This window comes from Chiloscyllium punctatum, chromosome 35 (assembly GCF_047496795.1).
Source record: "Chiloscyllium punctatum isolate Juve2018m chromosome 35, sChiPun1.3, whole genome shotgun sequence".
In the NCBI taxonomy this organism is placed as follows: domain Eukaryota; kingdom Metazoa; phylum Chordata; class Chondrichthyes; order Orectolobiformes; family Hemiscylliidae; genus Chiloscyllium; species Chiloscyllium punctatum.
The window spans coordinates 15,511,109-15,538,290 of record NC_092773.1 but is presented as its reverse complement, the minus strand read 5'-3'; the positions used below and the strand labels follow the sequence as shown (position 1 = coordinate 15,538,290).

General features: G+C 41.8%; 2 protein-coding genes across 7 annotated transcripts in view; one reads left to right on the top strand and one right to left on the bottom strand.

Moving 5' to 3' along the window:
* LOC140459689 (putative aminopeptidase W07G4.4) overlaps positions 1-15,913 on the bottom strand; it is a 41,209-nt gene extending 25,296 nt beyond the window's left edge. Inside the window, exons 1-6 of the mRNA XM_072554054.1 lie at positions 15,811-15,913; positions 12,268-12,309; positions 9,004-9,100; positions 7,936-8,001; positions 1,944-2,026; positions 647-755 (exon numbers count right to left, since the gene is read on the bottom strand). Coding sequence (XP_072410155.1) covers positions 647-755; positions 1,944-2,026; positions 7,936-8,001; positions 9,004-9,100; positions 12,268-12,309; positions 15,811-15,836 — 423 coding nt within the window. The 5' untranslated portion in view covers positions 15,837-15,913. The remainder of the gene's footprint in view (positions 1-646; positions 756-1,943; positions 2,027-7,935; positions 8,002-9,003; positions 9,101-12,267; positions 12,310-15,810) is intronic.
* A 62-nt stretch (positions 15,914-15,975) lies between these two features.
* The window catches only part of fahd2a (fumarylacetoacetate hydrolase domain containing 2A), a 31,840-nt gene continuing 20,633 nt past the window's right edge, over positions 15,976-27,182 (top strand). For 2 of the 6 annotated variants that reach the window (XM_072554057.1, XM_072554055.1), the window contains exons 1-3: positions 18,190-23,768; positions 24,268-24,484; positions 24,979-25,038. In XM_072554057.1, the coding sequence (XP_072410158.1) occupies positions 23,479-23,768; positions 24,268-24,484; positions 24,979-25,038 (567 nt within the window). In that variant the 5' untranslated portion in view covers positions 18,190-23,478. Of the gene's footprint in view, positions 16,040-16,414; positions 16,787-18,189; positions 23,769-24,267; positions 24,485-24,978; positions 25,039-27,182 lie in introns of those variants that run through there. The other 4 variants (XM_072554060.1, XM_072554061.1, XM_072554056.1 and 1 more) reach the window with 4 other exon arrangements.

The following is a 27,182-nucleotide window of genomic DNA, read 5'->3' as shown; positions in this document are numbered from 1 at the left end:
GTTCCACAAATATTCAATGATGGAAGGACCCATCACATCAGTGCAAGTGATAAGGCTGACACATTCACAGGCAGCTCCAGCCAGAAGTGCTGAGTGGATAATCCACCTCTGCTTCTTCCAGTGGCTCCAAGCAGTACAGATGCCCATCTTCAGCAAGTTTGATTCAATCCAAATCATGTTAAGAAATGGTTGCAAACACTGAATTCTTTTTGTTTCCTTTAATCATTCATGGGATAAGAGCATAGCTTGAAGCATCATCCCTAATTGTCCAGAAGGCAGTTAAGAGTCAACCACATTGGCTGCGGGTGCGGAGTCACATGCAGGCCAGACCAGGCAAGGATGGCAGTTTCTTTGCCTTATTGACATTAGTGAACCAGATGGGTTTTTCTGATAAACATCAAGATTCATGGTCACCATTCAACCCTTAATTCCAGTTTTGATTTAAAAGTTGAATTCAAATTTCACCATTTGCCACCAATGAATCCAGGTCCCAGGATGAACAGTCCAGCGATAACAGCACTTGTTCCTGCAAGACTAGGCCAAATTATTTCACAGTAAGCAGTCAGCAAGCACAAAGATCCTTCAATTCATCCCATTCCAACTTAACTGCAAACATTTCTATCCTTTAATGCAATACCCTACTCACCACATACAAGGCATGCAGAGCTCCAAGCAGAGTCACTAATGGAGCTTCTTTGAAAAGCTTGTCTGGAGGACAAACAAGGAGGGGCTTCATCATGCCAGATTTCAAAGCACTAGGAAAGACACAAAAGACCCATGAGCTTTGGTGCAACATCACTTCTTTTTCAAGTATATCTTTCCATTTTATTGTCCCCGTATGGTATATGATACAAGCAGGGCGTAAACCGCTCTGCACCACAAACAAAACCTCACATTTTGCACCATCTGAGTAAAGTGTATTTAGAAATAAAGCTGGAAAAGCAGAATGGCCAACATTTCTTGCATGCAGTCTAGTTATCGTTGCGAAAAATTGGTGGGGTGATAGAGACGGGCTGGTCAGATGAGTTGATCAATAGCAAATGGAATTATATCTGGGTAAGTGCCATATGATGGCTTAGGAAAGAAAAACAAGGCAAGGGTATACATGATGAACATTAGGGTGCTGGGAAACAGAGATTCAGAGGGATCTTGGTGTTCACATACATCAGTCTTTTAAATGAGCATGTCAGGTGGACCAAGCGTGAAGAAGGTTTACTTGCCTTGATCAGTTAAACATCAAGTTTTAGAGTAGCTAGGTTATGCATGAACGTTGATTAGCCCCCAACAGGAGTACTGAGGGGGGAGGCAGTTCAGGAATCTACAATATAGGAGGGCCTAGACTGTACTGGACAGGCTGCAGAGGAAATTTACCAGAATGTTGCACTGGTTACACACAGTTTCAGATTGGACAGACTCAAGCAGAAGAGATTTATGGGAGACTTGATAGAGATGAAAAATTGAGAAAACAGCACAAATAGGGCAGACAGGAATAAAACATGTCGCCTTGGTGTCACCAGAGGCCGAGAATTAAGGGAAGAGGCACAATGTCATGACAGGATGTGAGTAGAGGGTGATGGCAATCTGGAGCACTTTGCTTGTGAAGGGTGGGAGGAGCACAAACTGTCCAACCATTGCAGTAGCATTTTGATAAGCACTTATAACACCAAGGCATGCAAGGTTGTGGGCCAAGAGCTGGAAGCTGATTAGAATAATTTGGTAATTGCTTTTGGCCACCATGGATGTGATGGGCCGATAGGCCTTTCTATATGCTGCAGATCTGTAAAACAAATAGTATTTCATAAAACGATTTACAATGATTTTGCTCCTTCTCAAAAAAAGTACAGAGACAACACCAGTTTCATGATTTCAGATCCATTCAAGTCAATAAAAAGGAAACATACAAAGAGAGAGAGACTGACTATACCTAACACTGGACCACATACCGCTTGATGCCAATTACAGCTGCATCACTGAATCTCCGAACATCATCATAATCCCTGTTGAGGGGTCCTGTGGGTGAAAAGATCTGTGCAAGAAAAAAAGACAACAATCCAATTATCTCACCATTTGGATACATCCTAAATTCGGAGAATTTGCCTTTTCAGAGTCGTGGAACAAGTCAGTAAAGGCAGGTGTTTGAGCTTAAAAATGTGTTGCTGGAAAAGCGCAGCAGGTCAGGCAGCATCCAAGGAGCAGGAGAATGGACTTTTCAGGCATAAGCCCTTCTTCAGGAATGAGGAGGGTGTGCCAAGCAGGCTAAGATAAAAGGTAGGGAGGAGGGACCTGGGGGAGGGGCGTTGGGAATGCGATAGGTGGAAGGAGGTTAAGGTGAGGGTGATAGGCCAGAGAGGGGGTGGGGGCGGAGAGGTCGGGATGATGATTTTAGGTCAAGAAGACGGCGCTGAGTCTGAGGGTTGGGACTGAGAAAAGGTGGGGGGTCAGTCCCAACGCTCATCACGTCAGGCAGCATCCAAGGAGCAGGAGAATCGACGTTTCGGGCATGAGCCCTTCTTCAGGAATGAGGAAAGTCTGTCCAGCAGGCTAAGAGAAAAGGTAGGGAGGACGGACTTGGGGGAGGGGCATTGGAAATGCGATAAGTGGAAGGAGGTTAAAGTTAGGGTGATAGGCCGGAGTGGGGGTGGGGGTGGGGGTGGGGGCGGAGACGTCAGGAAGAAGTTTGCATGTTAGGAAGGTGGTGCTGAGTTCGAGGGTTGGGATTGAGACAAGTTGGGGGGGTGGGGGGGGGGGGGGGGGGAAAAAAGAGGAAAATGAGGAAACTGGAGAAATCTGAGTTCATCTCTTGTGGTTGGAGGGTTCCTAGGCGGAAGATGAGGCCCTCTTCCTCAAGCCGTTGTGTTGCTATGGTCTGGCAATAGAGGAGTCCAAGGACCTGCATGTCCTTGGTGGAGTGGGAGGGGGAGTTGAAGTGTTGAGCCACGGGGTGGTTGGTCCGGGTGTCCCAGAGGTGTTCTCAAACGTTCTGCAAGTAGGTGGCCAGTCTCCTCAATACAGAGGAGGCCACATCGGGTGCAGCGGATGCAGTAAATGATGTGTGTGGAGGTGCAGGTGAATTTGTGGCGGATATGGTGGAAGGATACCTTGGGGCCGTGGAGGGAAGTAAGGGGGGAGGGATGGGCGCAAGTTTTGTATTTCTTGCGGTTACAGGGGAAGGTGCCGGGAGTGGAGGTTGGGTTGGTGGGGGGTGTGGACCTGACGAGGGAGTCACGGAGGGAGTGGTCTTTTTGGAACACTGATAGGGGAGGGGAGGGAAACATCGCATCATCCGTCGTCGTTTCCACCACCTTCAAACGAACCCCACCGGCAGGGATATATTTCCCTCCCCTATCAGCGTTCTAGAAAGACCACTTCCTCCATGACTCCCTCGTCAGGTCCACACCCCCCACCAACCCAACCTCCACTTCCGGCACCTTCCCCTGCAACCACAAGAAATGCAAAACATGCACCCACACCTCCACCCTTGCAGGTCCTTGGATTCCTCCATCGCCAGACCATAGCAACACAGCGCAGCACCACCTTCCCAACCTGCAATCTTCTTCCTGTCCTCTCCGCCCCCACCCCATCACCCTCAACTTAACCTCCTTCCACCTATCGCATTTCCAACGCCCCTCCCCCAAGTCCCTCCTCCCTACCTTTTATCTTAGCCCGCTTGGCACACCCTCCTCATTCCTGAAGGGCTCATGCCCGAAGTGTCGATTCTCCTGGTCTTTGGATTCTGCCTGACCTGCTGCGCTTTTCCAGCAACACATTTTCAGCTCTAATCTCCAGCATCTGCAGTCCTCACCTTCTCCTTGTATCTAGTCTAGTTTAGAAGACCAAGAGCTGAACTGATTGAAACACAAGATCCTGAGTCTTGGCAGTGCTCATGTGGAAAGGATACTGCCTCTTGTCAGATTATCTACAACTTTGGGATCGCAGATAAAAAATAAAGCACTGCACACTGAAGATAGAGGTCAGGTGATTTGCTTTCATTCAGGTTTGAAATGCTCCTCCAGAAAAGCAGTGATATTACTGTCTTTTTAAGGCAGAGGGAAATAGATTATGGAGAAGCAGGTTTAAACAGCACATCCTTGAAAGAGCTCTTGAAGAAGTGGGTGACTTCTCAGACCAAAAGCTGGGATGTTGAAGCAAGTTGTGTTTACACAGCAAAATCAGTTGGGCGCGGCGGGGTGTGGGGGGGGCTGCGGAGAAGAGAAAGACAAGACAAGATGCAAGTATTGATTGTCCCAAAAAATCAATTGCAAACCAAAACATGAAAATCTACATATAACCTGACTAGCTGAAATTCTAAAAGTTCCTAATACCTTTCCGTGCACACAGAGAGACAGATACACAAAGAAGAATTGGTGTGTTGGGTGGAGGACAGGTCCAGGGCAAACAACTCAACAACTTGATCCCAAGGATTTGGCAACGTTCCCACTTGGTTCCCCAAGAGCAACTGTTCATCAACTTTCAGTAGGACCTCACTTATTCAACGTTTAAAGGTTGGATCGCCTTTTCCGATAGCTATTCATGTTTTAGTAGGCACTTGGAGCTTCTTCCTGGAGAGACACCACTCAATGAAGTTTTATACACATTTCCATAGTGTATCCACCTCAAAGTCCACGCTGAACATCTTCTCAAACTACCCTAGTCCCACTGGCCTGTGCTTGGCCCATATCTCTTGGAATATTTCTTATTCACATGCTTATTCAAAAGTCTTTGAAACATTATAACCATACACGTATCCACCTCCGCCTCTGGCACTCCACACATGAAACACTCAGTGCAACAAAGTTGCCGCTCATGTCCTTTTTAAGTTTTCTCTTCTCATCGTAAAAATCTGCCAAGTTTTGAACTTGTCCACACACGTGAAAAGACCCTTGTCACACATGTTCTCTATGCCCGTCATGATTTTTTAAACCTCAAGAAAGGTCACAGTGAAGAAAGTCCCAGCCTTTCCAGTCTACTTGAACTCAAACCCTTCATTCTCACCAACATCCTAGTAAATCTGTTCGGAACCCACCCCAGTTCAATAATATCCTTCCTATAGCAGGCAACCAGGAAAAAACACACAGTTGTCCAAACTGGGCCTCACTTATATCCCATACAACCTCAACAAGGTACACCAACTCAAAAAGACTCTAATGTCTGAACAATGAAAACAAGTATGCTGAATGCTTCCTTAACCATCCAGTCTACCTGGGAGGCAAATTTCAAAGCATTATATTTCCAATGTCTCTGTTGGACAACACTAACAATGACATTAATTGCATAATTCTTGTTCTCCACTCTTCACAGCACTGCCAGTCTGAAATTAGGTGATTGATGTTCTTGTATTTAAACACAGGACCAATGAAACTCAACAGTACCAATAACAAAACAGCCAAGTGCCAATATTAGTTGTCTAGTGCTGTGTAATTGCAAAGACATCACACCAATGAAAAACAAAACCCAAGTCATCAAATACTATATGAACTTAAAATATGCTTCTTTTTAAAATGTCTTCCAGGAAAAAGATACTAATTAGTTTCCTTTAACCTTTTTTTTAAATTTTGTGTCCAGTATGGTTACATGTTCCATAAACAAAAGAAATCTGAACTTTGAAAAATAAAAAAAATGCTGATCTGTAAACTTTCCAGTGTGACCATATTCTTGCGTATCTCAGGCAATAGGAACACAGATTCCTCAGTTGGTGTGTTGATTATTCTTCAGCAAAGCAGTGGAGAATATTTTCCTTTCCTGACATGCAACAATGCCATTTCCAGACTGTTGTGACAAACCAGTTTACAAGGAAATAAAAAGAATTCAGACACAAAACACAACACGGGAAACTAGAACTCTTTAATACCCTTTCAACACTCCATGACAAGCACACAGTAACAGCAGTGTGCATCAGCTGCAAGGCGCACAGCAGTGTATTACGAAGGTTCCACAGACAGCACCTTCCTCAGGTGCAAATGAGACCACCTCAAAAAGGACACGGGCAGGAGGTACAAAGGAACAGGAGCATTCTCTTATGTTCCCTCCTAAGCAATGAACTGTATGACTTGAAACTAAGTCGCTACTCATTCAGGAACCGTTGGTAACAATGCTGGAACAATGGAGCAAACAAATGCTGGCCTTATCCTTCCAATAGGTTCTCATTAAAGACTATTAAACAAATGCTGTGCAATTCCAGTGAGGTGATAAGGTGGTCCTACTGATGGGAGATAAGGAAATAGCTGGAGAACTTAACAAGTACTTTGCGTCAGTTTTCACAGTGGAAGACATGAGTAATATCCCAACAATTGAAGGGAGTCAGGGGGCTGAGTTGAGTATGGTTGCCATTACAAAAAAGAAAGTGCTAGAAAAGCTAAAAGGTCTTAAAATTGATCAATCTTCTGGCTCTGATAGGTTACATCCTATGGTTCTGAGGGAGGTGGCTGAGGAAATAGCGGAAGCATTGGTTGAGATCTTTCAAAAGTCACTGGAGTCAGGTAAAGTCCCGGATGATTGGAAGATCGCTGTTGTAACCCCCTTGTTCAAGAAAGGATCGAGATAAAAGATGGAAAATTATAGGCCAATCAGCCTAACCTCGGTTGTTGGTAAAATTCTAGGATCCATCGTTAAGGATGAGGTTTCTAAATTCTTGAAAGAGCAGGGTCGGATTAGAACAAGTCAACATGGATTTAGTAGGGGGAGGTCGTGCCTGACAAACCTTTGAAGAGGTGACAAGTAGGTTAGACCAGGGAAACCCAGTGGATGTGGTCTACCTAGACTTCCAAAAGGCCTTTGAGAAGGTGCCACACAGGAGGCTGCTGAGCAAGGTGAGGGCCCATGGTGTTCGAGGTGAGCTACTGGTATGGATTGAGGATTGGCTGTCTGACGGAAGGCAGAGAGTTGGGATAAAAGGTTCTTTTTCAGAATGGCAGCCGGTGACAAGTGGTGCCCCATAGAGTTCAGTGTTGGTGCCGCAGCTGTTCACGTTCTACACTAATGATCTGGATGAAGGGACTGGGAGCATTCTAGCAAAGTTTGCCGATGAAATGAAGTTAGGTGGACAGGCAGGTAGTACTGAGGAAGTGGGGAGGCTGCAGAAGGATCTAGTCAATTTGGGAGAGTGGTCCAGGAAATGGCTGATGGAATTCAATGTGAGCAAATGCAAGGTCTTGCACTTCGGAAAAAAGAATACAAGCATGGACTACTTTCTAAACGGTGAGAAAATTCGTAAAGCCAAAGTACAGAGGGATCCGGGAGTGCTAGTTGAGGATTCTCTAAAGGTAAACATGCAAGTTGAGTCAGTGATTAAGAAAGCGAATGCAATGTTGTCATTTCTCTCAAGAGGGTTGGAATATAAAAGCACCGTTGTGCTACTGAGACTTTATAAAGCTCTGGTTAGGCCCCATTTGGAGTACTGTGTCCAGTTTTGGTCCCCACACTTCAGGAAGGACATACTGGCACTGGAGCGTGTCCAGTGGAGATTCACATGGATGATCCCTGGAATGGTAGGTCTAACATAGGAGGAACGACTGAGGATCCTGGGATTGTATTCATTGCAGTTAAGAAGATTAAGGGGAGATCTATTAGAAACTGACATGGCTTGGAAAGGGTGGACGCTAGGCAAGGAGACTAGGACCCGTGGACACAGCCTTAGAATTAGAGGGGGTAAATTCAGAAAAGAAATGCGGAGACATTTCTTCAGCCAGAGTGTGGCGGGCCTGTGGAATTCATTGCCGTAGACTGCCGTGGAGGCCGGGATGCTAAATGTCTTCAAGGCAGAAATTGATAAATTCTTGATGTCACAAGGAATTAAGGGCGACGGGGAGAATGCGGGTAAGTGGAGTTGAAATGCCCATCAGCCATGATTGAATGGCGGAGTGGACTCGATGGGCTGAATGGCCTTACTTCCATTCATATGTCTTATAAGGTCTGCTCCCACCTGAAATGCTCACTCACCACTCTTGCCCCTGGAAAATCTGGAGCATCGGCCAATACCACTTCTTTCTCGACTGACGCATCAATCTAGAAGGCAAACATTTCATCATCACTCATTTAAAAAAACATCAATTAAGACCTTGATAAACTAAAGCAGCCACAGGTGAGGAATACAAGGCAGGTAAACAACATGAAAGACTTGACTGCAAAGTTGCCTCTCCGTTTGGGTTAAACAACATTAGGTAAATGTCCAGGGTGACGTTTGCAACTGGGAAGATTAAGTGAAGCTAACTAGTGTACATCATGCATCTGTTAGTGTCTCAAGTTGTTGTGGTGCCAAGTTTTCTGCCGACAGGAGAGCTCAGCAGACAAAAAAGCCTCCAATGATATCCAGCTGCAGTTGACACAGCCGATATCAGGAGAATGTGAACAGAAAGACAAACATTCAACTCCTTACTGCAACAACACATCTCTTCCTGTTCCCTTCTAGAATGTTGTTCACCACCAATCTGTCAAAAGAGCAACATAACTACAATCGACAGAGGCTGAAAGAATTACTTTGAAACTTCAAGTAAAAGGAAACAACTTAAAGTAAAAGGCTCAATCAACCAGTTTGCTAAAAGCTGATGATTGTTCTGCAAATAACACTGTTTTATTACTGAAGAAACAAACAAGATTCTAAGAGCAAAACAGGGAGTTTGATGATCTTGATTTTTGATAAGAAAGTGACTATGACTTAGTTCTCCTCCTACCCATGATTTTTACATCATGCCAGCATTTCCTACTATGTATATGTCTCTGTGGGACTTGAAAAATGAGAGAAGTTGAAGTTGCAAATTGATAAGTGAGCAATGTTTTTCTTCCTTCACTATAAATCATTTGTTCAGGAGGTAATTTCAGTTGCTAAAAATATTTTCTTGTCAGCAGCAAAAATCTGGCCTCGACTGCTTTGAATTGGATCTAAACAGTTCGTTAAAATTGCACATATTGCTAATTTACTCAAACCACAGGACTATTGTACTGGATATCAAGTCCCTAATGGAAACAGGTTCACAGGTGCAGTTAACATGATAATACTGGTGTACTTACAGATTTGTAGCGGTTGAGTGGAACTTTCAATTGTTGTAGATCTCCAGAAAGCTTGTTGATGCTGTCGGTAACTAAGACAATACCATCACAAGTTGGCCTGTGTACCACAAAATACAATACGTTCATGACATTGTTATTTTAATTTGACATCATTGGAGATCATAAACCAACAAATTTCCTCAACATTTACCAATTTGATTCCAGTGGGAAACTGACAAAAACATTACCTTAGTGCAGGTAAAATATGCAAAATAAACTACTGCCCATAGTTCTTCAAGAAATTTTAGATACACTTAAACGTCTGAGCCACAAACTGTAAAACAAATCCAGACTTTTGAAGAAAGGGAAGCACTCTCAAGTGATGAAAGCTGTGTTAAAAACTTAACATGTTGGAAATTTGTTTTATTTTCAAAAGAAAAATCATGAGGAGAAAAGGTTACATCTGACAAGTTTATTTTCTAAAACATCAGGGTCAGAAAGTAATTGTGGAACATTGACACAAACACATGAATCCCAAGGAGACATGTCCTTCTGATGGAGCAAAGACTGCCTTCGGGGCGAGTTTCCATATTACTGATGATTTTGTCTGCAGGAAGTGTCTTTTGTTGCAAATCCCATCAGATCGCATAGATTGATAGTTGGAGGCAATAAGGAATTTACAGGAACGAGGGGGTATGATGGATGGCAATTACATGGAATGAACAATGACCGGTATAGTCAGGAAGATGGGTTAATGCCAGAAATGGTAGGAGGGATAGGCAGGTAGCGCAGGAGTCTTCTGTGGCTATCCCCATCTCAAATAAGTCTGCTGTTTTGGAACATGTGGAGGGTGATGGACTCAGGAGGTTGTAGTACGAACAGCCAAGTGCCTGGTGGTGAGAACGTTTCTTCTGTAACGAAGGGTACATCAGGTTCCAAGCAATCAACTAATAGGGGAGTCTTTAGTCAGAGGCGCACACAAAATGTTTCTGCAGACACAACCAAAACATCAGAACGGTAATGTTGCCTCCCTGCTGCAAGGATCAAGAATATGTTAGAGAGGGAGGGATCAGCAGGAGGTCATTATACATATTGGAACTGACAACACAGGAAGGGAAAAGGATAAGATTATGAAGGGAAAATGTACAAAGTTAGGGAGGAATTTAAAAAGGAGATCCTCAAGGGTAGTAATTACTCCCAGCACTGAGCTTGCGAGGTTAAGAATAGGAGGATAGAGCAGATGAATGTGTAGTTGAGAGCTGATGCCGGGAAGAAGGATTCATATTGTTGGATCATTGGAACCTCTTCTGGGGTAGAAGTGGCTGGTATAAGAAAGAGGGATTGCACCAGAATCAGAAGAGGAATAATATACTGGCAGGGAGATTTGCTAGAGCTGCTCAGGAAGATGTGACCAAGTAAGGTTGGGCAGGGGAGCCCAAGGAAATAGTGAGGCAAGAGCTCAATCTGAGACTGGTACAGTTGGGAAAAAAAAAGGGTGAGTCCAACAGTCAGGGCAGGCAGGAACGCAGCAAAGAATAAGGTAGGACTGATAAATGCAACTGCATTTATTTCAATCCAAGAGGCATAACAGGGGAAGGTAAATGAATTCAGGGCAAAGTTATGAACATGAGACTGGGATATCATAGCAATTACAGAGACAGCTCAACAATGCACAAGACTGGCAGTGTAACGTTCCAGGATACAACTGCTATCAGAAGGATAGAAAGGGTGGCAAGAGAGGTGGGGGAGTACCTTTTTTAGTAAGGGATAGAATTCCAGCTGTACTGAGGACGGATATTCCTGGGAATACATCCAGGGAAGTTATTTGGGTGAACAGAAATAGAAGGATGATCACCTTATTGGGGATTGTATTATAGAACCCCAATAGTCAGCAGAAAAATGAGAAACAAATTCATAAGGAGATCTCACTTATCTGTAAGAATAATAGAATGGTTATGGTAGAGGATTTTAACTTTCCAAACATAGACTGGGACTGCCATTGTGTTAAGGGTTTAGATGGAGAGGAATTTGTTAAGTGTGTGCAAGAAAATTTTCTGATTCAGTTTGTGGATATACCCATGAGAGAAGGTGCAAAACATGACCTACTCTTGGGAAAGAAGGCAGGGCAGGTGACTGAGGTGTCAGTCGGGGAGCACTTTGGGGCCAGCGACCATAATTCTATTAATTCTAAAATAGTGATAGAAAAAGGATAGACCAGATCTAAAAGCTAAAGTTATAAATTGGAAGAAAGCCAATTTTGACAGTATTAGGTAAGAACTTTCAAATGTTGTTTGGGGGCAGATGTTGACAGGTAAAGGGATGGCTGGAAAACGGGCAGCCTTCAAAAAAGAGATAATGAGAGTCCAGAGACATGAGGTTTCTGTTAGGGTGAAAGGAAAGGCTGGTAGGTGTATGGAATATTGGATGACGAGAGAAATGGAGGTTTAGGTCAAGAAAAAGGAAGCATATGTCAGAGCGAGAGACAGCAGAGATCAAGTGAATCCTTTGAAGAGTATCCAGGCAGTAGGAGTACAGTTAACAGGGGAAAAAAAGAAAATATGAGATAACTTTGGGAAATAGAGTTAAGGAGAATCCAAAGGGATTTTATAAATATGTTAAGGACAAAAGGATAACTAGGGAGAGAATAGGGCCCCTCAAGTATCAGCATGGCAGCTTGTGTGTGGAACTGCAGGAGATGACCAGACACTATCACAGTATTTTGCGTCAGTGTTTATTGTGGAGAAGAACACTGATGATACACGATGTGGGGAAACAGATGGGGACATTTGAAAAATATATGTATTACAGAAGTGGAGGTGCTGGATGTCTTAAAACACAAAAGTGAATACATCTCTAGCACCTGATCAGATACACCCTCGAACTCTGTGGGAAGCTTGGGAATCTGGCCATGTTCAGGGATGTGTAGATTAGGTGTGTTGAGAAATGCAGAGATCACAGGGGAGAAAAGGGTTGGGAATGGGTCTGGGTGGAATGATCTTCAGAGGGTCGGTGTGAATTTGTTGTGCCAAATGGCCTTTTTCAACACTAACCAGGATCCTATGAATTCCACAAACAGTTGCATCTCATTTTCATGTGCTTTGGGAGAAATTTGAAATGATTATAAGTATTTTTTGAAAAGTTTGAGAACAAAATTACATGTTATTCACTCGAATTTGGTGCTTTTGCCAGAACAAAGACAGCTACTTTTAAAAAGAGAAAAGATCCTGTTTGTAAAGACAAAGAGTATTTACAACACAAGGCAACATCCATTTATATTGTACTCACTCTGTGGCTTGCAACTCAGTTGTGAAGAAAATTTCAGGAATCCTGCAAAATAAATTATTTTAAAATCAGAGTTAGCATCTTTAGTTAAAGATGTCATTTCACCAACATCAAAAAAGGCTCAAATCTCAGATTCCTGAATTCACCAAGTTGTAACTTGCAACTTAATTTTACAATTATGTACATCAAATGGAGGCTGAGATACTTAAGACAGTACTTCAATCCCAATGTCAAGGTACTCATGATGAAACTTATAGATTTGAATTAGTCAATTCAAGAGATGCCCTTTTGCAATTTGGCAGTGACTGCACCAACAACTTAGACCAGGCCAGTTCTGGGGCAAAACGACTGTGGTTCCGAGTTTGCCATTATTTTAAACCTGTTCACCCTGAAAACAAAGGAACTTGAACTTCAGATTTAAAGGCCATTTCTATCATCACACATGGGATATCCATCGCACTTTAGTTTATTCACTTTATAATGCAAGTTGCAGCCAATTTGCATGAGCAAAACTCAACTACAACCCTTATGACAAGGAGAGGGACAGAGTCTCAGCAGAATAGCAGCAGTAATCAAGGGTCCAAAACCTTACATCCGTATTCAGATGACAGACTCATAATTTCTACGTTTTAAAGACCGCATCTGTTGATCAGTAAATAAATGACCTGGCATTTCAAAGCATGACTATCATATGCATAGTGTAGTCTATGGTCATGTAGTCTATGGTCATGGCCAATCTCAACAAATGGAATGAATTCAACCACCAGTTCAGGTCAGTAAACATTTGCAATTCAAGGCCGAAATCTGAAAAGGTATGAAGATTTTTAACTGCAAGCTGAATTTAAAATTAACTCGAAGAGGAGTTTGGAATCTGTTGAAATGTTAAGTTTGAAAGCAACCATTTATTAGACAAAATCTGTAAAACCTGCCATAAAATGAAAACATCCAAGCAGCATCCGTTAAGAAAATGGTTCTAGTGTCTTGGTTCACGTGTGCTTCAAACTCAACTTTGAGCATAAAATTCTACCACAAACAATTTCTAGTAGTAAATTCACAATTGACCATTCTCAAGAGCCAGGCGGGTCATTAGAACCTAACATTATAAGCCTCTGAGGTTTTGCTAGAAACCTAACGTTTCTTTATATTTCATAATAAACATAGCAAAGCTTCTGTCATGTTTAGTTAGGCTGTACAGCAAGGAGAATGAACAATTCTCTTATCACAGCAGAGATAGAAACAGGCTTTACCCAGTTGGACACCTTGATTACATTCAGCAGGCTTGAACAGTGGTGATTTGTATTAGTTGGTCATTTGGCAGTCAACTAAATAGGATACAAGCAATTTCCATTATCAGGATACTTGGTCTTTTTTTTGACAAATGAGGACAGTGATCAAACATAAGTTGAAGAGGGATCTTCTTTAAGAAAAAAAACAGTTTACAATGGTAGCATGTCTAACTCGGAGTTGAGCCTGAAGACCAAGACCATTAGTTACAAACTGCACAGGGAACAAAAACTCAAGGAGAACTAATGCTATCCCAGTGACTGATGCAAAACAATTTGATAGTAGTAGACAGACCGTTGGTCATTTTCCAAATTCTACAGACTCTGGAAGAGGACATATAGATTGGATGGTAATGAATGTAAATCAACTATTTAAGAAGGATGGCAGAAAGAAAACCTTTAATTGTCGATGAGTTAGCTTGACATGGATAGTGGGAAAAATGCTGGAGTTCATCGTAAAAGTACTAGCTGAACACATGGAAGATAGTGACAGGATTAGCCAGAGTCAGCATTGGTTTAAGAAGAGTCTTGACAGACCGGATCAAATCCACTCAAAATATATTACTAAGGCCCAAAAAGGGCTGTAAAAAGGCAAGTCTAAGGCACTACGTTCCGGATGCAACTCAAATGATCAAACTACCAGGCTTGAAGCAAAACACACTTTATTTTCGATCTAAGTCAAATACAAACAAAACCATAATAAATTTACTGTACTAGAAAACTTAACAGAATAACATATTTGATTTAACTATTAAATAACTGTTCCAATGGAGTAACAATCCAAAACACACCCTTGGCAAAGGCAAATTCAATAAAAGAGGTTATCTCACATGCAATTTTAGCAGCAGGAAGAGAATCCAAGTTTTTAGCTATAATGTGAACAGAAATCATTGAAGCCAGCTGTGGAAGCAACTACTGAATGTTAAAGCTAAAATCCTGGTTGTGTGGAAGCTTGGCCCCACCCTTGATGCTGTTTTATTTTTTCCAACTTTAAAACATTCCAGGGCCTCAAAAGCTGTCAACCTCATTAGATGGGAACAGAGCATTCAGCACCAATCTCAACCTCTCTTCACAAAAAGAAAACACAACACCTCTTAAAGCCACAAAAGGAAGTTGTGCTTGAAAAATATGTTGAAACTTTGAGGGTATAATTAGCTGGAATCACTTCTGCAATTTCCCCTCTCTCCCTCCTTGAAGACTGGTATATGACAAAGCTTTAAAAAATTACATGTTCTTAGAAGCAGTCAACAGATCTGAAAAACGTCAAATAAACTGAAACCAAAGGTCTTTTGATGAAGAAAGCCACTGTTCAATTAAATATATGTGAAAAACAGCACCTGTGGGGAAAACAAACCAAGTGAAGTGCCTTATTGGGGGGGGGGGGGGGTCATGCGAGCAATCAACTACCACAAATCCTAGACCGTTCACACAAGTTCAAGATCAAATATGCAAGTCTCCCCATTTCTCCAATCTTCTTCGATGTAAGTTCACAGAAAGTATAGATAGTTTCTGAACTTAAAACAAGTTACTACATATTGCAAGCATTTAGATTCCAGCTACAGATTAGCAATTAGCATCGATGTCTGACTGCTCGGTAAAATTCTGACCACACACAAACAGACAGAGGACAAGTGTGAGGGGTGGAACGACATCCAGGGAACGCAGCTCATTGCACAAAGTACTTCACTCATATTCAGTCACCTTTGTATTAACAGGCACTCATTTCCAGTAGTTTGAACATTGCTCTGGGGTGGCTGGAGGTTGGGCACTGAGCAACTGATAAAATACTTGCAAAAGCAAGTCACTGAAGACAACTGCGCACAAGATCTAAGAAAATAAACTTGCAGATAAAAAATTTCCGTTTGCGCAAAAAGTACACACGAAAGATGATCGGGACACACCATTTAAATAAAAATCTCGAAAACGGTCACAGTGGGCTCGAAACATGAACAGCTTCTTTCTCTCTCCGCCAATGTTTCCAGAGCCGCATAGTTTCTCCAGCACTTCCTATTAGTGTTAAAGAAATCAGTGAGAATCAAAGTGGGTCATCCAAAGGGAGAGCACCAGCAGCCTCCCTGATGGAAATTTCGGGTCGCATCCCCTTCCAGAAAATTCTCTAGATCCCCGTTTCACCCTACACGGAGCTGAGGCACCGACGGTTTAAAACAAAAGTTTGCGGGGTGAGGAGAGGACGAAAGGAATCAGCTTCGGAAAATAACGCGCGTCGGAGGGAGGGGAGTTTTGATTTGCGATGCGCTCTCACCTCAAATCCGACCCAAGGGCCTCCATCACTCCAGCTCCAGCTCAGCGGCAATCCTCTCTGAACCGTCCGTCCCTGCTCCACGCTGATACGCTGTCAACCGGCACGTTACCGCCCACCCACCGCTGATTGGTCCGCTTCTTCGCCATGACCTTTGTCTCTGTCGATTGACCCTTGCCTCCTGAACACGGAGGTCAACTCTGCTTCCTCAGCTGTTTTCGAAGGGAAGGAGGTACAGTAATGGTAAAAGAATTCCGCTTTCGGTATCGGCCCCTTTGAGGGATTTTTGCAGAAAGCAAAACGTTGGGTTCACTTACAGGTCTGGCTGAAAAAAAAACGCCAAGAGCAGTTCTCGTGAGCGAGGGACAGAAATCTGAGATTTGCGGTGTTGACAGAAAATAATATGTTGTAAAGTCAGAACTGGTGTAAATTGATTTTGACAAATATGAAGATACCAGTTTTTACTTAATGGATTCCGTGTCAACTAAAAAATTTGACATGTCGACCTAAGTCAGGTGATCTCAAGCCTTCGCAGTTGCTGGAAACCCAAGCCACATTTCTTTCTCTCTATTCTCTCCCATTGCAATTTAGATCAACGTTAACCCGAATTCGGCTCAGATTCTAGCTCCGCTCATTCTTGCTTAATAAACCTTCAGAGTCGTCGAAAATAACTGTCGAAATAATGATCGAAAATCATTTTAGTAATGCTAGAGATCTGAAAATGAATACAAAACCAATCGCATGAAGGAGCATAAGTGTAAAAGACAGAGTTCATGTTCACTTTCTGTGAAAAGTTACAATTGGAACAGGTTTTGAGCAGGTGGAGAGAGAAACGAAGCTCACTGTTCAATAATTTCAGTCCGAGTCAAATTCTGAAGCAGTCTTTTTTCATACGGTCTCGCAAGCCGGGTCACCGTTAAAGGAGGCACCCCGATCAGGAGGTTACATGACAATTTCTACAGTTCAATTGAGTCTCTCGGTACTCCCCCTTTTACTTCATATGTGGTAGTTGTAATTGCTCTGTGCAGTTGCTAATCTAATCAGTTTACCACATGTCTGTGGCCTATTGGTGGTGTGCAACCCCCCGCCCCCCCTTGATAGCCGGGTTTTATAACTTTTGCTGATGCAACACGGGGTCTTATTTGGTTATCTTATTCATACTAACTCCCTATGTGCGTGACAATTGCAACAGTCATGTCAATGCATCTGTTTCGACCAGTCGACCACCTCCCTTTTTGATTGGTTATTTCTTGGTATATACTCTCATGATTTCACCTTGCGATATTTGCAGAAGCAAGATACAGTTACTTGTAACTGCATGCAAGTATATCTAGCTTAACATATACCACCACCCCCCCCCCCCCCCCACCACCATGACTCAGCGTTATGATATTTGCAGAAACAACAACCATTGCAAGGGCCTCTCACAAACATGGATAGAGGGAAAACTGAACTCGAGCAGAAAACAGTTGTGATTAAAAGATAAAAATCTCTTCTGCACGGCCAAATTTAATCTCCAAGTGAAAAAGAAACAAAGTATGTATCAAAAGCCGGTCAGCTGACAGAAAAATGAATAAGAAGGCAGAAGAAAGGAAATGAAACACAGCAGAGTTTACATTCTGGAATGTTTGAACTCTGTGTTGGATTCATAAGGCTGCTAAGTGCCAAAATGAAATATGAGATATTATTTATGAAGAGAAAGTGAGGACTGCAGATGCTGGAGATCAGAGCAGAAAATGTGTTGCTGGAAAAGCGCAGCAGGTCAGACAGTATCCAAGGAACAGAAGAAGCGACGTTTCGAGCATCAGCCCTTCTTCAGGAATGAGGAAAGTGTGTCCAGCAGGCTAAGATAAAAGGTAGGGAGGAGGGACTTGGGGGAGGGGCGTTGGAAATGCAGAAGGAAGTCAAGGTGAGGGTGATAGGCCAGAGTGGGGTGGGGGCGGAGAGGACAGGAATAAGATTGCAGGTTAGGAAGGCGGTGCTGAGTTCGAGGGATTTGACTGAGAATAGGTGGGGGGAGGGGAAATGAGGAAACTGGAGAAATCTGAGTTCAGAGGAAACTGGAGAAATCTGAGTTCAGAGGAAACTGGAGAAATCTGAACTCAGATTTCTCCAGTTTCCTCATTTCCCCTCCCCCCACCTATTCTCAGTCAAATCCCTCGAACTCAGCACCGCCTTCCTAACCTGCAATCTTCTTCCTGACCTCTCCGCCCCCACCACCACTCGGCCTATTACCCTCACCTTGACCTCCTTCCACCTATCGCATTTCCAATGCCCCTCCCCCAAGTCCCTCCTCCCTACCTTTTATCTTAGCCTGCTGGACACACTTTCCTCATTCCTGAAGAAGGGCTTATGCTCGAAATGTCGATTCTTCTGTTCCTTGGATATTGTTTATGAATGTTTCATTGAGCCTCACAAGAGTAATCAGCCAAGATCATCAATGTCAATGTGACAGCATGGTGGAAATTGAATTCACAGCCCAAGTGAAGCTTGGAGTTACTTTTGAAAAATGAACAGAGGTGTTCTGGAGTCACCCAATCAACATTCAGTCTCTACCAAGTAAAAGTCCACACTGGGACCAGCAAGTCGTGTAAGAGCTTGCATTAAGTGCCAAGAAATTGCACCTTCATCAGGAAGGAGTTACTTGTGACCTAGGTTGCTGAGGAGAAAGGAAATAAAAGGATCAGTGTTCCATCTCCATGTGTGCAAAACTGCCAAAAAAAGGAACACAAAAAAAACGTGTGTATACTGTAGATCTGAAACAAAAACAGCAACTGCTGGTGAAACTCAGCAAGTTTGGTAGCATCTGTGAGAAGAACAGAAAGTAAACGTTACAAGTCCCATCAACTGCTTTTTTGCCACAGATGCTGCCATACCTGTTGAGAGGACTCCACACTGAGTTCTCCAATTTCAAAATGCCTCCCTTCCCACTCCCTGCCACCAACGATTCATTCCTCCCATTAACCAACCAAGCCGCACCCTCGACCAGTCTTCACCTATCCCCACTTCATTACCCTGCCTCCAACCAGTGCCTTTATCTGTGACCCCCCAATACCAATCTCCAGCCCTGAAGAAAGGTTACACCTGAAATGTCGACTTCTCCACCTTCTGAAATTGCTGGCTTGTTGTGTTCTTCCAGCCTCCTAACTGTCTATTCAGGTGAAGAAACAGCATATTGGTGCTGACAGGGTACGAACCAGAGTATCACAGAGGAAACAGACCCTCCAAATTCTGGAAAGGGAAGGAAGGGGAACTGGTTTATTCCTCAGTGACTGCTGAAACATGGTCTCTTTCTTAGATTTGCATGCACATAGAAGAGAGACAACACCTGCCCTTGTACCTGCACTCTTATGGGCAGCCCAACATAGCTTCCATGTAGAGATTTACATACAGTGCTTTCGATCTCATGTCACATAATTACAATATGATCTCAACATTGCGAAGATTAATCACTGACTGGAAGACTATATTGCGGAGCACCTCTGATCAATTCACAGCTGTGAGCCTGAGCTTCAAGGGGCCTGTCATTCTAATTCTCCACTTTACTGCAAACTGATGTCTCCAGTGAGACTCATCAGAAGTCTCATAAACAGTACGTCGTCTTTCAGTCAGGCACTTTACAGCCCTTTGGATCGACAATCAGTTGAACAGTTTCAAGCAACAAACCTTGTTCCCTTTCTCCAACTTAATTTATCCTTTTTTAGCCAGATGCACACCACCTCTAGCACGACTTTATTTCTTTTCTTGCTGCATCTCTCTTCTTTTTGCTTCCTGGGGACTAACTTATTAATTCTCTCCTGATTTCTATCAGATCAAAGACCTCCCTTTTGTCTTTGTCCTGCCCACCCTTTGTTTGAAAGCTATTTTACATCTCTTCAACTTTTCCCAGTTCTGACAAAAAGTCACAGATCTGAAACATCAATTCTCTTTGTCCATTTACCATGATGCTAGCTCATCGAAAGAGTTCCTTCATTTTTATTGCTCAAATTCTTGCCTTTTCAAATCATGATCCTTTCTGTTCAGTTCTGTGGGAATGTATGATGTTCTGCACGGTTAACACTTAATAGTCTGAGTCCTGCTAGGATTTGCTTTCCCAAAATGCAGCATCTCATTTTATCTGAATTAAACTCCATCTGCCATTCTTCAGCCCATTGGCCCTCCTGATCAAGATCCTGTTGTAATCCGAGGTAACCCTCTTCGTGTCCACCACACCTCCAATTTTGGTGTCATCTGCAAACTTACTAACCGTACGCTCGCATACAAATCATTTATATAAATGAAAAAGTAGAGGACCCATCACTGATCCTTTTTGGCACTCCACTGGTCACAGGCCTCCAGTATGAAAAAAAACCTCCACCACCACCCTTTGTCTTCCACCTTTGAACCAGTTCTGTATCTAAATGGCTAGTTCTCCCTGTATTCCGTGAGATCTAACCTTGCTAACCAGTCTCCCATAGGGAACCTTGTTGAATGCCTTACTGAAGTCCATATAGATCACATCTACCACTCTGCCCTCATCAGTCCTCTTTGTTACTTCTTCAAAAAAACTCAATCAAGTTTGTGAGACATGATTTCCCACGCACAAAGCCATGTTGACTATCCCTAATCAGTCCTTGCCTTTCCAAATACATGTACATCCTGTCCCTCAGGATTCCCACCAACAATGTGCCCACCATTGACATAAGGCTCACTGATGTATTGTTCCCTGGCTTGTCCTTACCCCCCTTTTAAACAGTGGCACCACATTTGCCAACCTCCAGTCTTCCGGCACCTCACCTGTGCCTATTCTCTCTCACTGTCACTGGGTTCCCATGAGATGCATCAATACTATTTACCATCTTGCAAATCATTTAGTGATGAACATTCGAAGCGATCTCTGTGAAGATTAGTTAGTATCTCAGAGGTATGGCTCATGATTTTGGATTCCCAGCACAAGCAAAACCCAATGATAATTTTGTTTCTGATGAAGTCATACAGGAGCAGTAAGATGTAATATTTTATTAAAACTTTAATTTTGGGAATTCATTCCAGGTTAATCTATTATGTCTAACTTAGTGTTCTCAAATTTCAACTACAGAGGAACCTCAATTATCTGAATATTGATTATCCGAATTTGGATTATCTGAAGAAGATTTCAAGTCCTGCAAAAACGTTACAGGGTGACTGTGTGGAGTTTGCACATTGTCCCTGTGTCTGCGTGGGTTTCCTCCCACAGTTCAAAGATGTGCAGGTCAGGTGAATTGGTCATGCTAAATTGTCCATGGTGTTAGGTGCATCAGTCAGAGGGAAATGGGTCTGGGTGGGTTACTCTTCGGAGGGTCGTTGGGGACTTGTTAGTCCAAAGGGCCTGTTTCCACACTGTAGGGAATCTAATCTAATCTAATCAAAGAGGTAAGTGTATTTGATTTATCTGTACTGAAGAACATGTGAAAATGCTGGCAAAAACAAAAATAAACATAAGCAGCTCAAGCATCAGTGAATGGATATCTTTTAGGTAAGGGTTAGTTACACACCCCTTTGCAAAAGTAAATGTTTTACAGTATTGCCGTCACTTTACTGGGCCATTCATGAAAAAAAATGGCCAAGAACGTAAATACATGCTCAAGGTGGTGCTTCTCTCATTCTAACGTGACACTGAGCTCCCAGAAACTGATAAATGCTCTTGCAATCGTAGAAACTGTTCAGGACTTTGTTTAATGCTGGAATTTCATATACAGTATTTATGTGAAGGTAAGTCCTTCTCAGTTTAGCTTGTAATTTGTAGAATGCAAAGATGAGTTGTTTAAATAGCAGACTCATTAATATTATAGATTATAACAAATTCTCTGGTAGAGCACAGCATTAGATCAATATGGCTTCCTTTGTAAAATTGATTATCTGAATAATCAATTATCCAAACGAAATCGTGCCCACCCATCTCATTCAGATAATCAAGGCTCCTCTGTATTCATAGCCTGATTGATTTAGATCATACTTGTCAAAAATGTCAAGGATAAACAATCTGACCTGTTTTAGTGGATGAAACAAAGGATAGGAGTTCATGTGTATCTCCTAGCTCTTCAGCTTGAAATGTTCAATGCTTTAAAGACTCGCCAATATTTTCCTTTTCCAACATTTATCCAATTCATTTAAAGTGATTTGATATGCTCTTATTCATTCACCGCTATGGGACACAAACTACTGATGAGCAACTCTTCACATGAAGACAATTTTCTTAGTTCATTTAAAACCTCAATGCTCATCAAGCTCCAATGGTTCATGATTTGTGTGTAAATCAAATTTGGTGAACTTAATTCTCTCCTTTAAAAAACCCTACATCCTGGAATCAAGGATTCCAAGCAAAACTGCAATCTGTGAGAATCATGGGAAACTAGTGGACTGCAGTCATAGCTGACACAAAGGAATATGGTTGTGGTTGTTGCAGTTCCGTCACCTCAGCTCGAGGACATTGCTACAGGATCTTAAGATGTTGGAGCAAAACTAGGCCATGTAGCCCATCAAGTCAGCCCTGGCGTTCAAGAGATCATGATTTTATAATCCTGATTTCCACTTCCTGCCTTGATTGTGGAACTCAGCTACCTTGGAGATTAAAAAAAGTAAAAGGGATAAAAAAAAAGTTAATTATTTGGGGAGAGGGCATGTTGAGCTTTTTAGGATTTAAGTCAAATCAATCCAGAAAGGAAAATGTAACTTCAAAACTTTGGGTTTGATGACAAGATACTAGATTCATTGTACTCTCAAAATCTAGAACATTACTATTTCATATAAAGTAATTATTAGTTTTTTTTTAGTGAAGTGAGATTGAAAATACTTGGGTTTTCAGATTTACAGGAAAAACATAAAAACATTGCTAGACCCTAATGAGATCAAAATTGACCTAATATGGAATCTGGGTTCAGTTATTATGTTGGAGAAAGTTATAGGTTGTGAACAGGAAACTAATAGTGGAACTTTCAAATTCAGAATAGGCATTTTCAATTTGAGAGATGGACACATTTTGGGAGTAAGGAGATAATATTGATCTGTGAAATGGTGAATATTTGAGGGGCATTCTGCCACCACTTGGATACAAACAACAAAGGTGCAGACAAGTTGACAAAACAGGTCAACAGCTTCCTTCTGTCCTGTAAATGTTTTGCATTTCTATGTTTTCAGATTGTGGAGATTCGGATTTCAAGAAATGTAATTGTTGAAGTGATATGAGTGTCGCTACCCAGGCCTTCATTTTTTATCTATCCTTGAAATTAGCATTGTCAATTCAGTTGCAAAGGCTTAGATAAGGATTTGAACAGCAGATGGGGAGTGGTTAAATTGAAAGCAAGGGATGTGAGAAATAGACTTCTGTTTTCTTTGTGATGTCCAATATCTGGTGTTTAAAGTTTAGCTTTAGGTGAAATGAAATGTCAAGATGATCTGTTTGACTCAATGAATATCATTATCAGATTCCTCCTTTCATCTCCTTTTTTCTCACAGAAATAAAACATCTCTAATTTGAAAGCTATATCATTCATACGTCTGGTATGATAGCCTTCTAATTGTGGTATATTAGAAATTACTCATACATCTCCAACTTACTATGTCTTGCAAATGATTGAGAAGTTTCAATAAACAGCTACTTTTCTATCAAGAATATCTGATGAAGTTGATTAAATCACCATATTCAGTTTTATAATGCAGGCTCTTGTTCAAGCAACTCCATTTCTCCGTTTGGTCCAACTTAGAGCTGGCACTATTTGCTCACAGGGCAGTTACTGTTTCCAAGTGAGGCAGCTTTCTGCATCTAAGAGTTCAAGAATGAGGCTCATTCAGTTCCTGACTGTTGGTGATCAGAATGGAGTCAGATTGGGAGTCGAGAAGGATGGAGGAAACATTATTGATTTGAATTCATTTGACAGTTCCCTACCTCGAACCATGAAAGAGTTTCTGGAAATAGGAGACACAGCTCTGGAAACTGCGAGAAGGTATTTAATTGTTTTGTTCGGTTACGTTAGAATGATATGTGGTCTTCCACATCTCAGCTGATGTACACCCTGCTAATAATCCATAGCTGTAGATTTTGAAATCAGACTCCCTATCTCCAAGACAGACTCCCAATTAAGGCTGATGAACCCTACTAACTCAAAGCTGTCTGATTCAAAGCCATCAAACATTCCCATTCACGGCTCTGCCCACAGAAATAAACAGCATACCTGAAACTGGCTCTGATTAAGCGAGATAATTTGAAATATTTACTGGTGGTATGTTTTGTGATAACCATACAAATTCTTCTAAACCCTTTCAAGTTGAGAGTCCGCGTGTATCATCACTAATATTGTACACTTGGATCACTCTGCTTGTTGAAATATTGATACTGTCTGATCAGATGTTTACAGATTTAAACTTATTATTGAGAGTTTGCGGTTGGTCAATGTGAAGAACTTGTAAGTTAACAGTAACCTTCCAGTATTTTTATGTTTGCAGAGCTGTGGATTGTGGGAAGTACACCCGATGTCACTCAGAAATAACACTTCTATCACCAATAACAAACCCAGACAAAGTGGTGTGTGTTGGAATGAACTATATGGATCACTGCGTGGAGCAGAATGTAGCAGTCCCAAAGGAGCCGGTTATATTTAGCAAGTTTGGTAGTTCCATAGTTGGTCCTTACAGCGACATCATTCACCCAGAAGAGAGCAATGTGAGTGTGCTTTTCTTCCACAGTTGGCAGCAAGAGAACGAGAACGTTTCTCAGAAGGAAGAAGCCAAAGACGACTTCGGTAGATGTAGGAAGAAGTTGAAGTGTCACTGACAACAGTTTCAGCCAAGTAGAGTGTGTTGCTTTAAACTTGGTTGACATTCATTTAACCATGCAGAATAAATAAGTATTTCTGTTCTGAAGTATGTACATTTGACAAAGATGACTTTCCATTTACACAAGACACTTTACCAAATTCTGGTGATCCTCCTGATACATCAATCAGTCTTTCTCTTTGCTTTGGTGATTAAATTACTTTTGTTAATTTTTCAGCAAGTTCTGTATGTTTAGTCCATTTTGACAAAAAATAATTTGGCATTTTCAGTTCCTCTTCATTTGAATACAGTTGACCATAAACATGAGTTATAGAGCAGTGATTCATCACATGTTTCAGTATGAGCCAACAATTGTTCTCTTTTGTGCTTTGTTCCTTGCAGGAAGTGGATTGGGAAGTGGAGCTGGCATTTGTTATTGGCAAGAAAGGAAAACATATCAAGGTCTGTACTTGTGCTTATTGATTTCTAAAGCAATAAATTGTCCAGAAGACCTTAGCATACAGCTTGTGAATGGAGAAATTGAGGAGTGCACATGCTGGAAAGGCAGAGTCAAAAGTGTGGCGCTCGACAAGCACAGCAGGTCAGGCAGCTTGTGAGAAACAGGAGAGTCGATGTTTCAGGCAAAAGCCCAATGCTTCAACTCTCCTGCTGCCTGACCTGCTGTGCTTTTCCAGCACTACACATTTTGACTCTGCTTGTGTTATAGACTAGACCAGACCCCCACTAAATATTTCAAGAAGGTATCCAATACCCTTACTTTTCCTTAATTTAAAGGTAGACGTGAAGTGCATGTTCCAGACTTTGTGTGACTGGTCAAACTACTCCACGTAAAGCAGACCACAATTTATCTAAACACTACAGTTAAAATACAAACAAAACAAAGAGCAATTTAAAGTAACTGCATTATTGGAAAAGTTAGCCTAATAATATATAGTTCCTGTTACTAATTATCTATTCCAATATAGTGGCATCCCATTAACACACCATTTGGCAAAAAGATAAATTCACACACAGATTCTCACATGCGGTTCTCCAGTTCAGGAGGAAACAACATTGAGAGATTTCAGAGAATGTAGCAACTACGAATCATTTCCTGAAGCTTCCATACCTCTGGGACCTGAAACAGTTTGACTGCTACAACTCAAAACAAATTAGAAAGCCTGAACTGAGACAACTGGCCAGTCCTGTTCCATTGTTACAACTGTTTTTAAAAAAGCCTAAAGGCTTCCTAAATTGTTGACAAAAGTTGTTTCCAACAGCCAGTTTGGATCTCGGCCTTTACAACCTCACTTCAAAAAAACCCAGGACAATATCACCTTTTCAGTGTCAGTATCATCACACTTGTCATCAGCAACTTGTAATTAATATCAATCACAAACTCTGTTTCTCCAATACTACATTTAAGGAGAAGCAATTGGGATCTGCCAAAATTTACCATCAAATCTAATGCTTTGGTCTGCAAACCAATATATGACTGCTTCCAATAAAGATCCATTCCCAGACTGGTGAGATATACAGTCCACAGTGTAAGCAGCATTCCCGAAATGACAACGCAGCAACTTCAGAGTTGCTTGGCATATTTTCTGTTGGAAAAATAAAAAACTTGTAACCGTGTGCTTGGCTGTACTAAGTTCCTAGATTTCCCAAAGTCCAATTAATTGTTTTCATTTGATGGTACTGTTGCTCAGTAGACAAAAGATGATAACGAATTTGCACAGACCATGAACTGCAGAACAGTCAGGTGCATGAACAATTAATCTGATTTTGGATGAGAAAGAACCAGGATGAGAACCAGGACAGTGGGAGCTTCTACCTGTGGTTTGTATAGCGCCATGAGACCTTTCATGTCCCTGAATCTGCTTTTGAGAGCAACATCTCATTTGAAGACAATCAGAAATTATTCAATACTGAATTGAAATTCATGTCAGTCAGGATTCTGTTGATTGGATCTCGGATCATTGAGGTTTTGACAGTGAAGAAGTATCAACATCAGGTCTGCTGATAGAGGCCAAGAACTCATGGTGAATGAGGCAGTAAGCCGATGCCAATTATGGATAGTGCACATTGCCAAGTGAATAGGAGACAGTGGAAACTCTTGAATAGCATAGTGTACTTGGACAATTTCTGGTGTTAGACAAAACCATTTTTATCATGAACCACTGAAGACAAAGTTGCCCATGTAGGATACCAACAAGGGTGGAAGCCAAGACAGAATATTAGCAAAATCACACTTGCAATTCAGTGTACAGCCTGTATTTTATGAAGCAGAAGAGTAGTTTTGAAATCTTTATTACTAGTCTGTTGATCATCCAATTTTCAAAATCAAATTCTTGGTCAGCACCTGGAATAGACAGCAATGTATGCCTGTCATATAGAATTCATCTGTTCTCATTTGGAGGTCCAGCAGCATATTGTTTGATCTCAGCTTGGTATCCTCATTCATAATAAAATCCTGAAGCCTGTTGGACTTCAGCATGAGTTGAATGGCTTTTTCCACTCCAAATATGGCCATACAGTTTCTCATCATGAATGAGTGTCAGGCAGGGAATATCAGAGGAACAGCAGACCAGTGCTAAAGTGTACTT